The sequence below is a fragment of the Malaya genurostris genome, chromosome 3, assembly GCF_030247185.1.
Source record: "Malaya genurostris strain Urasoe2022 chromosome 3, Malgen_1.1, whole genome shotgun sequence".
NCBI lineage: Eukaryota > Metazoa > Arthropoda > Insecta > Diptera > Culicidae > Malaya > Malaya genurostris.
This window is the reverse complement of record NC_080572.1, coordinates 184,015,563-184,030,441: the sequence shown is the minus strand read 5'-3', so window position 1 is coordinate 184,030,441 and position 14,879 is coordinate 184,015,563. Positions and strand designations below refer to the sequence as shown.

Below are 14,879 nucleotides of genomic sequence, written 5' to 3'. Positions count from 1 at the left end.
GTGTTGATAAAGGAAAGGTGTTATTTATTGAATAAAGACTGTCCCAGAAGGTATGGACACAACCAAAAAGCGCTGCCATTTCGCAATGGTTTATAATCTGTAAATTTTTATGGCTGCGTCCTGTTGTTTACACTCTTCTCTAACCACTTGTGCAGTTGTTCATTCGTTTTCATTAGTTTGTTTCGGAATGCGTGGACTTTCAGCAGAACAACGTCGAAAAATTCTGTACAAATGGTGCACAGAACGCGGACTGTCACTGATAAAGATAGCAAAAATGGAAGGAGTAAGTGATCGATAAGGATAACACCTTTGAGGATAAACCGAAAACGGGTCGAAAAAAAGGTCCTGCTAACCCTCAGTTGGATAAACTTATACTGAAGGCGTTCGAGCAAAAGAGGAAGGTTTCAGTTCGGGATGTGGCCAAAAAAGTGGGCACTTCGAAGTCAAATGTTCTTCGTGCTAAAGAACGTTTGAATCTTCGAACCTATAAGAAGCAGAAACAACCAAAACGTAGTTCGAAACACGAAGCATCAATCAGGCCGAGGGTTCGAAAGCTGTACAATACGATTCTGCTGGAATTATGAACTGCATAATCATGGACGACGAAACCTACGTGAAACTCGATTACAAATCCTTGCCGGGACCACAATATTATACGGTGCGAGAAGGGCAGTTGTTAAACCAGTCCGAGACATCGATTGAAGTCGAAAAATTTGGCAAGAAAGCTATGGTCTGGTAAGCAAATTGTAGCTGCGGTAAGATTTCGAAACCCTTCATCACCACTGCTTCAATGAACAGCGAAATATACATCAAGGAATGTTTACAAAAACGACTTCTACCCATGATTCGAAGCCACAAGGATCCTGTTTTCTTCTGGCCAGATCTTGCTTCTTGCCACTACTCGAAATCAACGGTAGAATGGTATATTACCAAAAATGTCACTTTCGTTCCAAAAGATATGAATCCACCAAATTGCTCATAACTTCGACCTATTGAGGAATTTTGAGCATTAACGAAGGCACATCTTAGGAAATATGTCTTGGCAGCCGAAACCATTCAACAGTTCGAAAAAAATTGGAAACAAGTGTCAAAACTTGTCGCCAATAAGTCTGTACGGAATTTAATGAGGAACGTTCGCAAGAAGGTGCGCCAGCTAGTCTACAATGGCTAAGTAGCAAATGTTGAGAATAATATTCTGTTGTTGTAGTCTAATATTATCAGTATATCGAATAAAATTTGAATATCTAACACTTGTGAATTATTTACAGCGAAATCAAAGTGCGTCTATACTTTCTGGGACAGTCTTTAATGCTGATTCGCAAAACTGAAAAATGCACAAGCGACGGAATTTACCGCCCAAACAACGTCAATCGATCAAAGAGCCATCGTGTGATTCAAACTGAAAATCAAAAATTCGCGCCATTCGCAAGTATTTACATTATTTTATTTTTCGGTAGTGGTGTGTCATCTCGCTTTGTTTAAAGCAATGCGAATGGGAAAAGCAGGATACTGGTGAGACCGTTCCTTAGAGATATTTTGTCTTATTTACAATCTACATATATGAAAATGTTGAGATCATTCTTTGTAATCGCATCACGTAAGAACGGATGGACGGATTTGCAAGATTCTTTTTTTTTTTCGTTTGATTAGATTCTACCCCCGCCGGTTCGTATATAAAAAAAATAGGAAAGTGTGCCGGAAAAGTGAGAAAAAATAAAAAAAAGTTTTATTTGGAAATGGAATTTTCCGTTGAAAAAGTTATCTATGCTTGCTAGATCATCGATAGGTGTTTGCCACATAACGAGTTGCATGTTTGGCCGTCGAAGTAAAGAATACTAGATCGATAAAAAAAATTGGCACGCAACGAGTTGTTTTGTGTGGATAAATCACCTCCATACTTGATCCACTTGATTCTTCATTTCGAACCACGTGCTTAATTTGGTATCACAATTATTGCTTACTAAATGACTGGCGGGATATATATGACTGTTCTAGAAACACCGTTGTAGGCAGGAGAGAAAGACCTGATATCGTTCACCAGTTGTAATGTGCAATGGAGTCAGATGAATAATATTGATCATTGTGAGCGTGAGTTTAACAAATCAGAAATTTTTTGAATGAATCAATAAAAATATAGTCACTAAATTTCTGTTTGAGCTGTTAGTAGAATGCTTATAAAACCGATACACTGAAGAAGGATGCAAATAGCATTCCGAAATACGTATCTGTATTATAACGTTTGATACACTTTCGGAAAAATAGTGACTGTGAAAATAGTGACTTTGTGAGAGTGTAATGACGTGATATAACATAGTGGAATTCAACGGTACAACAACAGTACTATTAGTGAAAAAATATAGTGCTGTAGAAGCGCTAAGATCAAACTAAGAGATTTTCCTTGCATTTTGCAATCGAATGATTTAGATTACACTAAGCGCACATAACAATTGGCAAAAAGATCAATGTTCAGGATGATTACCTAAATAAAAATAAAAATTGTAAATATATTCTACTCTACCGAATGAACAACTCTATAAGAGAAACTCAACATTGTGTTAAGTTTACCAATACTAAATTCAGTTCTGTGAGCTTTTCTATCGATTATCGGAAGCAAGAATCACATTTGGAAGAGAAAACATCTATTATGTCGAAGCCATTGGAGAGGGATCTCTGTTCAGTGCATTGACTCAAAGGATGGGATGACAATCTGCATTTGCTCTATTGTTGCTTAACAGAAGTATTTCACATATTCACATTAATATTTGGTGAAGCGAATGTGTGTCGAGCTCCGGTGATTATAGCACAGATAACAGATATACAGGCACAGACTAACAGACATGACAGTATGAGTAAATTCTTATAAAAATAATTTTTCGTGATGCACTAGTTCCACCTATATTGTACTGCGCGAACTATTTACTATCGGTACACCCCTTGTGTTACGTAAAAGTTTTTTTACTCCCCTCGTTTGTCAACTCCGATCAGCTGCTTGCAGGGATGCCTGATTTCATCAAAATATTTGATAATGAATCGTCACAATAAATTATTGGATTACGTTGATAATATATTTAACTTATTTTGCGCTGTTGGAAGGTAAACATTTATTTTTCTCAACGTTGTTCATCTATACTATTTTTTATTGTGTTGGTAATTTTCACCCGAAATTAAGTGGCGGCAGACCAGAAGCTAGTAAATATTGTAACAAAACGGGTTCGATTTTGTATTGCGTTGGAGGATGAGAGGTAGGCACAATTCTGTATATAGTTCTGGCAATATGTATTAAATCTGCATCCTGCATGAAATTCGCATGGAGGTATACAAATCAATACATTACAGGTAATTCTGTATGAATGGCAACTCGGTTGGTAAATGAAAAAATAAACACAGTCTAGATGAGAGACAGGATGTTTTTGATAGGGTAACGTGACGCCATCATGACATATGCGAGTACTGTCCCAACTAAAGGAATATTCGAAATGACCGTTTATATGGTTAAAGAATCTAATTTGAGTGTCCTGTCTGTTAGTCTGTGATACAGGGTCCGCCATCTAACTTTCTTTTAACTAGCAATTATTTCGACATTGGTTAGGGAAATCGTGTGATAAGTGTTAAAATTGTTGTAGTTGGAATATTTCTATAACAGGCAGGAGGATTTTGTTACCGTTCCGGAACGTAGTGGAACGTTTTGAAAGATCGCGGCGAACAGTCGAGTAGGTGGCAGTAGTGTTTCCAACGTATAGCAAAATTTAAATTTTCACAGGATTTTGAAAAAAAATGTTCGAGCCTGTATATCTGTTATCTGTGATTACAGGTTAAGTAATCAACAATATAATGGAGCGAAACGTTAATCACTTATTTAAGGGTTAGCCAAATTTTGTGCTAGGGTACATAACCGTTATTATTATTTCTACGTTTCGTCTTTGACTCATCAGTGCAGAGCAGTTCAAATTGATCTGCTAAGTGCTAAGTTTATAACCGTGTAGATATTTTTCGTGAGCTTGCTTGACAAGGACAGATGTAAATATAGTTTAGACGGCGAGGAGGATCCATTTGGTTTTCTTTTTAAATTTTGGTTAGAGAGTAGACATCGACGGTTATGTATTGCAAAAAAAACAGAACACAATGAATTAATTGTACGAACTGATAGCAAACCTCCCGACAGCCAGCTGTCCGGAGTTTTACGAGTTTCGGAAAAAAAATCGTATTTTAGTAGGAAGCACATATTAATACAAAACGCGATAAAATTGCAACGTATTCTCGGTAGTCGGCTACCCAGAGCAATAAACACATGATAATATTATAAGTAATAAGTAGATCACATTAACTACCAAAATAAATCCTGATCATTTCCTCGCCCCACTAACACCGTTCCTTTCCTATGACACTTGTGGTGATGCAGAGAATTCCTCGGTCACTAGTAGCAACAAGTGTTGAACTAACATTTGTTCCCTTCCCATATTGACCTGCATGGGCGTGGCCATCTACGTTATTGATCCATGTACTAAATCAGTTCAGGTTGCACGTTGTGCATAATCTACGACTCCCCAAGTATCATGCATTTAATTCAATATGAAATTTCAACTGGTTTCTGATCAATCACGGGAAACTCACGGGCGGTCAAGTTAAGCTAGAGAGTTCGAAAGTGAACTGGATTTGTCCGATATCAAATATTTGTATGCCTTAAGATTTTTGAATACCGTCTACCTGATACCACATAAAAACCACCCAACTTTAGTAGCGAACAATTGTGTAACTAGTTGTGGCAGTGGCAATTTTTTCGAGTAGCGATTTGGAAGTTTACGTAGCTTTTTGAATAAGACTTGAGTCTCTGTTATCTGTGCTTTAATATAATCTCGATATCAATAATCTGTAGCAATCAAAACAGAGTGTTTTTGCGAATGGTGAAACTGGTAATCAAATACAGCTGTTCAATTACAAGTTTAGCATACTACAATGGTCTGTGTAAGTAAACTAATTTTGGAGAGAAAAACATGAATATTATACCGTATTTCAAGACAGTTACAGTTGCGATACTGAAGGCAATTTTTTGTCTTTTGAAAAAGTGTTGTCTCGAATATAATGTTTTGCTGATATTTACGCAAGAGCTACTTTACACTACACTAGCAACGTCAATGTTAACGGTTTTGGTTGCTCCAGGAAATCCTATATAAGAATGGAACGTGATCCGCAAGGTGTTCAAATTCTAATTTGACAAAATGTTTGCGTACTCCTTTCTTGTACTATTTGCAACGTTACTCGGCGTGGGTGTGGCCAAAGATTTTTTTATTCCGATTAACTACAGACACAAGCCTGGAGAGGCCAATTTTGCTACCCGACCTTTTCTCGAAGTTGGTAAGTACATTCGTTATGAGTATGTTGTTGCTGAACGTTTAAATTGTTTGCTATATTAAATCGTTGCTTACAGGCGAACGTTTACGCTATCACGATCAAAAGGTGAATAAAACTTTTGCTTTCGAGCAAGGCATTGGATATTATTACCAATATGATATAATGCTTAAACCAGAAGTCCAGCGGAACGCTATTCCGTTGGGAAGTAGCACCACTGTCAGATGGCCGGATGCAGTGGTGCCTTATGTAATCATTGGAACGTTTAGTAAGTTTTCAAAGTAGCAATTAGGTACGAGAACAAACTAAAACAACGTTCAATGCTTTATCCATCTAAAAATGATTTTTTTTAATTGGCTGTGTCGTAATTAGAAATCATGAACATATCCTGATTACTGCGAATCAAAAATTATAGCTTTACAACAGTTTCAATGTAGTTTGAAAAATTTTCCTTATGTTTTATGTCCTCTGTTGCAGCTGCCGCTCAACTTGCCAATATACAAACTGCTATGAACCAATACGCTGCGAAAACTTGCGTTAGATTTAAACCGCGCACTACCGAAACCATTTACGTAAACATTGATAGTGGAAACACCGGTTGTTGGTCCTACGTGGGGCGCAGCATGGACAACACTTACAATTTGGTGAACTTGCAGGCGCCTGGTTGCTTGGGAACTGGAACGATTGCACACGAATTGATGCATGCGCTTGGTTTCTATCACGAGTTCACTCGTCCGGATCGTGACGATTGGGTATCGATTGACACTAGTGCTTTGCAACCACAGTACCAGACAAGTAACTGTTCTAACAGAAGTTCACTTTTGATATACGAATGATAATTCTTTTTTCATCTTTCAGCCTCTTTCTACAATGCAAATTTTGCTAAGTTCTCGGCTTCTCAGGTTGAATTGTACGGAATTCCTTACTACTACGGTAGCGTGATGCACTATTCGAAATACGCAGGAGCTGCCAGTGCTAGCAAACCTGTTATGACGAATTTGGTAAGAGATCAGTACTTGTTTCATTTTCGTAAAATCTTATACAAACTTAATCTTATCTGCAGAAACCGTGGGTTGGAGATTTTGGCAACAATGTTGGTCTATCTGATACGGATATCTTGGCGATCAATTATATGTACTGTAATTCCAGTACGACAACGACAACGACATTAGCACCGGTAAGTTTGATTCAAACATGTTTCCTATCAGTGTTGGTGATTGCCGATAATTTGACAGAAGCTGCTCGATTTTTTTCTATATTGTATACAACATTTTCAATCCGGTAGAGGATGCTACAAGAACTCGTGTCTCTCAATGCATGAACCGTGAGAGAATTTTTCTACATTTCTTCGCTCCACTTCATACTCTGAGTATTTCACGCCCTTAAAAAAATTACAGTCTGATAATGATCGGTGCTGTGTGGAATTTACCAAGAGAGAATCGCAAGTTGGCAATTATCGCAGAAAATCGAATCGATGATTCGACTTGATGATTTTCATATTAGGTTGAAATATTTCAAAACCCTTGTGTGGGGCATTCACATACATTTTCATAGACACAACTAATACAAAGGTTATATGCACATAGTTAGAATAAGCGGCAATAGTGAATTGATTCTATCGCAATTATCCACTGCCCATACAAAATCGGATCGCGAAACGAGAATAAGCGACTGTTTGTTGCTTCAGAGAGAATCCCCACAGCAGCGAGCTAATCTTCGATTCTCAGACAGGTCATCGAGAGAAATTCGCTCTCGCACTGGTATCTATTCTACGTTAAATGAACCATGCTGGTTTTTTGTTGTTGCGATGATACCCGTCTCTCTGTGATGGCACTTATTCAATCGTGTGAAGAGTTGCTAGTGAGCGTTCTTTGATACGATAAAAGCCATCCTTGTTTTCTATATGCATGCTTAGTTAGATTCGATAATTAGAATCGCCGTTCCACAGATGAATTGGTCTTGGGATGCTGTTTTTTCGAAATCTTATCTTTCTGCCGCACTTGCATCTTTCTCTATTACGACACTGCTTTTGCGTTCGGCAACAATGGCTGTTTTTTCAAGATTGTAAATTTGCCGCTTCAGCATGCCTGTTCTGATTGTTTTATAGTAAAAATGAATTTATTTGGCTCATATTTTTTGTATTGGATCTCGTTGTAACCCTTTTTCTAGGAGGAAAGGAGCATCCATTTCTATCCTGTGAGGATTGAGGGGCCCTTTGTTCGTGACTAGTCTCGTCATCCATTGCCACATCGGAGGTATTGTTGTTGGGTCCGTTTTATTTTCGTTCGTTCCTTGTTATTCGCAGTCTTGGACTCGTTGTTAGTTGCTGTAGATGCGCCTAGTTGTACATTGGTTGCAGTTGCTGGTTGGTTTGATGGTGAAACAGAAGTACTGCGATCACTAGTTCCCGTTGTTGAACGGTTGATCTTGTCTTTGGATGAAGATGTTCTTTTCGCAGTTTCAGAGCATGGTTTATCGTAGTGTGCAGGTTGTTCACAAAACTGTTGATTTTCATAAGCTTTTTACATGGATGTATCCCACCTTGACCACAAATGATGTAAGATGGAATTGTCTTACGTAGTTGCATACGTACCACTCGCAAGTCATTCCGGATACCGTGGAAAAAATCCGCAGTAATTCTTTTTCAATGGAAAGAACTTCACCGTACTGCGACATATTTTCCCGAACGAACTGAACGCTGGCCTGCGAGGGAAACTTCTATGGCGTTGCCCACCATGTACACAGGCATTTTGTTTTTAATATTGTCACACTCAGCGCTGTGTACCTCCTTGTTATATGAAGCGAATGCAATTGCATCTCTTTTACGTTTGAACATAATTTACACACAGTTAGACGCCTTGTGGAATTGAATATCAGTTACATTATTAGTGTTTGGATGCATTTGTTCTTTAAGTAAGATTTCAATTTCGATTGCGCTGGTATAATTTTGCAGCGCTTGAAATCAGCACAGATTGAATTTGGTCTTGTAGGCCAAGTTTCAGGCTTTGTCAATCGTATTTGCCCATTTCGCACACTCTACAGGAGAACAACTGGAAAATTCTTTGAAGCATACTGGACTTCCATTGATGTCACCTTAGTCAGTGACTCCGCCATCTCATGACTCCTTACGGTTCTCTGTTAAGATTTTTCTTATACTCAGTTCCCCAGGAAATACGGTTAGTACTTTCCAGGTTTCACTTAACGAAGAGCTGTGACTGTCTGATACATCAAAGGAATGGTCCGTGGGAAAATAGTCAATCTCAAAGGTGTACTGAATTTCAGCTAGTTCTGTGACATAAATTGAAGCTGGATCACTGAGCATATCCGTCAGTGTAAAACATTTTATTACGGTCGACTTCTCTGTCATTAAAAATTTCGATGATGACTCAGTGAATTTCGATGAACTTAGAGTTATGTGAAAGCTACAACGAGATTATTGATTAAGTTTGGAAGAGTTATAAAGAACATTTCCGATTCGGGAGATATAATCTTATAGGTGACGTAACCGACAAATCGCATGAAGAGTTTACAATACTAATGGCGCACACTTTTTGTTCCGAAAATATAATCGTATAAAGGTTTTAGTGAGACTATTTAAAGGGCAAGAGAACATAGATTAAGAAGAATTTTTTCTCTTTGTTTCAGACAACCACCAAGGTAACAACAACTACTACTAAAGCTACTACTACCACTACTAAGCCAACCACTACTACTACTAAGCCAACCACAACTACCACTAAGGCAACTACAACCACTACTAGACGTACTACTACAACCACTACTAGGCGTACTACTACTACCACTACGCAGGTAATGAATTGCATAGTTTATAATTATAACATCAATAGCTAAGCGGAGAAAGAGACCAGAAAATTGCAAAAACTGCCTAAACGTAGTTTTGTAACCCGTTGCCAATAGTGAAACCCACGATGGTAAACGGACAGGTTGCTATGGTCCAATTCACGTGTGAATGTATTCGTGTGGCTATTTTCAGCGGTTGTGTGGCGAATGCTAGTGTGAGTATGTCGAAATAACCCAGTGAATTTTGTCGAGCCACATCATTCCAATTATTGAAGACATATGCAATAAAAAACACTGCAATGGCAAGAGAATAGTTGAGAAAGACATAAAATCGTTTATAAAACTCTATAACACGTAACGGAACTGTCTTCTACTTGGTTCATAAGTTTATAGCTTACGTAACTTTATATGCATTTTCCGCAGTGTATGATTATAAGTCAAAACTGTTTTTACCTCAGTGTAAAATTGAACCCACAACAAACTTTGGTTTCGGCTCGCACACATTTTAATTTCGTATATGAATAGATCCGTGCACTTTGCATCGGTTGAGTAGCAGAGACGTCTAATTGCTCAATAATTAAGAACAAAGATTTATTTCATATTTACCAAGACGGGAATACTTGATAACTTGGAGAAATTAAACTACATACCCGAGAATTGTATGATGTCATGTTTGTTCCGATGTTTACTTGCGTAGATCCCGGCACCATACTTAATTTCGTGAAAGAATTATAAACACAGCCAACACCGCCCTATCTCGCCACCAGTGTTAATTTTATTGTGCTTGCAGAAAAAAATCAGAAGCGACGTCTCTCTCGCCTGATTATATCCCTCCAGCTAAGTTCATTGTACACCAATGCTATATAGACTACATTCAGTCTCAAACCAATTGATTCCTAAACATTGATTATCAACTTAAAGTGCATACAGAAAGTGATACTCCTATGTTACGTGCTCCGTTAGTGGTGGAAAGAAAATTTATTCATTTATGTTAAAGCACGTGGTTCATAATCAAGACGACAAAATATACATGATGTAACATGGTTATATCAGTTGATGAATTGAGGTTTCTAAGCACGATGAAAAATAAACGGCGGCCCTAGTGAAATATGGGTGGCCAATACTTTTTCTGATGAAAACAAAACAATATGTAAAAGCGATTCACACGTAGCATCAAGCGACTATCACCGGCATGGAACGGTCACGGAACAACAACATTATTTATAAGCAATTCATATAAAGGGACACTACGTCAAGTTTACGCAATATATTTACGTCGGGTACAAGAGCAATATTCGGCTCAAAAAAAAATAATCTTAACGTCGACCGAAGTTGAATGATCTACTGAATCGTGTTGAATGCATGCGTTTCCAGATGAAAACAAACCAATCTCGTTTGCATTTGTGGTTGTAAGTGAGCTGTCAGAAAGCCAAATAGCAAATGACAGTTCAACTGACGTCGCTCGGAATCGTCGCTGCGCTGGACTGTCCAGCGAATTGCAGGTTAGTGCTGCAGCGACAATACATCGTGGATGAAACCCATCGAAGTCCACATTATCAGATTCGAATGAATTCCAAATCGGCGAGAAATTTTCATTCGGAATTCTATGTGGAAATCATAGTAAACACCAAATAAATTCCAACTCCAGTGCAACAACCGATTCCGAATTGTTCGATTGTTTCTAAACCAAAAAATTTACATTACTGAATATATAAATTTGAATTTTCAAGTTTTTCGGATATATACAGGGTGATTTTTTAAGAGCTTGAGAACTTTTTTAAACAATAAAACGCATAAAATTTGCAAAATCTCATCGGTTCTTTATTTTAAACGTTAGATTGGTACATGACATTTACTTTTTGAAGATAATTTCATTTAAATGTTGACCGCGGCTGCGTCTTAGGTGGTCCATTCGGAAAATCCGCTTTTTTATCGACAAATTTTGTTCAGCGATGAGGCTCATTTCTGGTTGAATGGCTACGTAAATAAGCAAAATTGCCGCATTTGGAGTGAAGAGCAACCAGAAGCCGTTCAAGAACTGCCCATGCATCCCGAAAAATGCACTGTTTGGTGTGGTTTGTACGCTGGTGGAATCATTGGACCGTATTTTTTCAAAGATGCTGTCGGACGCAACGTTACAGTGAATGGCGATCGCTATCGTTCGATGCTAACAAACTTTTTGTTGCCAAAAATGGAAGAACTGAACTTGGTTGACATGTGGTTTCAACAAGATGGCGCTACATGCCACACAGCTCGCGATTCTATGGCCATTTTGAGGGAAAACTTCGGAGAACAATTCATCTCAAGAAATGGACCGGTAAGTTGGCCACCAAGATCATGCGATTTGACGCCTTTAGACTATTTTTTGTGGGGCTACGTCAAGTCTAAAGTCTACAGAAATAAGCCAGTAACTATTCCAGCTTTGGAAGACAACATTTCCGAAGAAATTCGGGCTATTCCGGCCGAAATGCTCGAAAAAGTTGCCCAAAATTGGACTTTCCGAATGGACCACCTAAGACGCAGCCGCGGTCAACATTTAAATGAAATTATCTTCAAAAAGTAAATGTCATGTACCAATCTAACGTTTAAAATAAAGAACCGATGAGATTTTGCAAATTTTATGCGTTTTATTGTTTAAAAAAGTTCTCAAGCTCTTAAAAAATCACCCTGTAGTAAAAAACCAGTGTTGCTTAGAATTCCAGCATAAGCTGTCGAAATTCGATGGAAACGAACAAAAAGGCCCACCTTAGTCAGCACAATCAATTCCTCTAGCTGGAGTGTATAATGAAATGGCGTAAGTCGTCTGACTTTTGCACTAGCACATTCACAAAATTAGTGAAATATCAATGACTTTTATAATGTCACTGTCAATCGGATTGATCGAACACCCAGAAACGAGCATTTGATTAAGAATTCATTGCTCATTTTGTGCTGTCGATAATGTGGTAACGGAATGTTTTAGTAGTCATAAACAGTGAAAGAATCGAAAATAGGGTAACGGTACTTCCATTCATCTCAGCTCCAGTGGTCATATCATATATGAAAACCATTAGTTAGAGTAAGATCTGCTATAACAGCAGTATTGAACAATTTTTGAATTGTTTTTTTTGAGGGTATTGCATCTTAGAACCGAATATACGATTTTATTACAATTTATTGATTGACTCATGGTAACTCAATTAATGAGATAACTGTTGGTACAATAGCCCTATTCAAAATTTTTAAACAAGACGAAACTATCGACATTTCGGGTGCAAATTGTGCTATGAATAATGAGTGAAATTTTTTCAACCGTCACACCACTAGAGATGACGCCGGTAAATGACACAGCAACTAGGTCGAAGAACGGATGGAAATTCTTTCTCGCGAAATACTAGAAATTTCCCTGCACACATTAAACTCCTTCGGTATTTTTTCATCTTTTGGCGAGCTTAGAACAGCTGAACTCATTCTACTGGTATATCAGAACAAATAAACATTTGTTGACCTTAAGGAACATTTGTACCTTAAGATACCGCTGTGATGAAATGATATTTTTACTGAAAAACTCAGCTACCGAGGTTGGAATAGCTGAGATCGATAACTCCTGTTTCTTCGCTTAGCAATGAAACTAATAATAAATAATAATAATAAAAGTCTTGAAGGTTTAAATATTGTGTCGTTATATATATATATATATATATATATATATATATATTTCAGCGTCCACGTGGATTCCGTTGCTTGAGATATTTTAATAATATCTGTATCATATCCGTAACGACTAATTAGATCTTGCGTCGGTAGATCAATACTGAAATTAATCTGCAATAAATGTTATTCAAAAAAAAATTTCATTATTTATATTTTTCTAGTGTTTTTATTTTTTGTAGTGTTAAAAAATTACTTTTTAAGATGTTAAATAATATCACAATCTCTTTTTCCCATCAAATTATTTATACTCAGCACAGTTGAAGATGACAATTAATAAGTTTGCTATTTCCAATTCAAGCATAATCCGTGATAAACACTCTTGAATGCTCCTCTTCTTTATTAAATTTACCCAAATTCCTAATTGCAAAAACCGTATAAAACATTGAGAGCAAGAATCGGATTTGGTAATGCAAAAATCGTTTAAAAAATCTTTTTTACAAGAACCGAACAAAAAGACTTTGAATGGAAAAACTGGACAAAAACTTTACCGATTCTTCTAAAAAAAAGTTCAGACGCCTAACAAAAGATATGGGAGAGATGCGGCTAAGGCTAATGTAATGCGAAATCTGCGGTCACCCGAAAATGTAGGACCAGCCATGAAATGTGCAAAGAAGGACAATAGAAATGTTTAATTTTTCTTTTCAATTTTCGATCCTACATTCTGTGAAAACGGTTAATAAATACAAAGTATACATTCACAGACTTTTTTTCAATCAAGAACGAGTACTTTCTTTTGCCTTAGCCACTTCGACTTAATTCACAATCGGTGACATCGCACCCTGCACAGCGGCATCTCTCTCTAAAAATGTCTTACCATTTACTATTTGAGTCGGTTTGGATAGTAAATGGTAAAAGACCTTTATTACTACTTTCCGACCGAGAGACTCGGGTGATTCTCTTTGATCAGATGCCTAAGCCCGACTCCTTTGGTAGAAGGTAAAAGCATAAATAAAATAAACCTAGATTCCCCAGTGTAATATTACTGTAGTTGAGCAGCCCGTGACACAAAAAGTTCCCTGTGCATTTAACACAACCACAGTAGCTAATGGGAAAAAGTACAACCGTTTCTCACTGTCACCGTACAATGGGGAATCTATGTTTATTTGATTTATGGTAAAAGTTAAGAAATCTTTTAAGACGTGACGTCATTTATGACACTCTGTCACGTCTTACCTTTCCGTTCTATATATATATTTTCATTTCCTGTTTCTACAAAATGGTCTCTGGATGGTTGAATATCGCAAAAAGAAATATTGACTATTATACTTAGTCGTGAAAAAGAGAAAAAATAAAATATTTATTTTAACATATGAATCCATCCTAGGTGATTTTTCAAGTAAATCTGACCGTGAATTTTTGTTTGAGTGTCAGTAATTTTAGATAGATTTTTCCATTGCGGCAACCGAGAGTTTCAACAATACAATTTGGTCGTGTGGAAAATTCACGCGTTTTTTTTTTATAACGGCTATTAAGCCATCCATCAACATTCACCTTGAAGAGTAATTTCGAATGACTCGGCACTCGCTGAGAGTAAGCCATATTAGTAAATGGTAGAGAAAGGTTTTCGCTCGCCTGCAATTTCTTTCAAAAGTGAAAGTTGAAAGGTGGCTTATTGGCCGTTATAAAAAAAACCCTTCTTAATTCACCTAGTGGTGTGATAATGCCTCCGAAAAGTGCACACACATACACACACACACACAATCAAATAAACACATTTTGACAGTTCAGTGGTATTCTTGTCTAATTCGATTTTTTTTATCGTGACGTCACAAATGAACAAGAATTCATCCTTGACAGTTCAGCGGTACTGTTTACAAACAAGCTAAAACAAAATCGAGAAACGCATTTCTAACAATCATCTTTACACTTCACAACGAGCCACTCTTATTCAATAAATCTCTGAACGAACTGTATCGAATCGTTAGCAAATGTTCTGAAACTTTATTCAGGCGATATGGACCGTGGCGGTTCAATTTATAGGACGCTGGTCTTACAAGTCAGTTGTCGTATGTTCAAGCCCCGACCTGGAAGGATTCTTA

The 14,879-nt window shown here is 37.4% G+C and overlaps 1 protein-coding gene across 1 annotated transcript; it reads left to right on the top strand.

Annotated features, from left to right (window-relative positions):
* The first annotated feature begins 4,974 nt into the window (after window positions 1-4,974).
* On the top strand, window positions 4,975-12,958 carry LOC131438598 (zinc metalloproteinase nas-14-like). The gene is made up of 7 exons (XM_058608717.1): window positions 4,975-5,352; window positions 5,426-5,614; window positions 5,824-6,141; window positions 6,205-6,347; window positions 6,410-6,523; window positions 8,992-9,156; window positions 12,850-12,958. The coding sequence occupies exons 1-7, from the start codon at window positions 5,217-5,219 to the stop codon at window positions 12,916-12,918; spliced, it is 1,134 nt and encodes a 377-aa protein (XP_058464700.1). The 5' UTR covers window positions 4,975-5,216; the 3' UTR covers window positions 12,919-12,958.
* The last annotated feature ends 1,921 nt before the right edge of the window (window positions 12,959-14,879 follow it).

Bases quoted from the DNA above. Each gene is read 5' to 3' on its own strand.
- LOC131438598 (XM_058608717.1), top strand. From the start codon at position 5,217: ATGTTTGCGTACTCCTTTCTTGTACTATTTGCAACGTTACTCGGCGTG. The intron at 6,142-6,204 runs GTAACTGTTCTA...TTCATCTTTCAG, and splicing joins GCAACCACAGTACCAGACAA to CCTCTTTCTACAATGCAAAT. The intron at 6,348-6,409 runs GTAAGAGATCAG...TCTTATCTGCAG, and splicing joins AACCTGTTATGACGAATTTG to AAACCGTGGGTTGGAGATTT.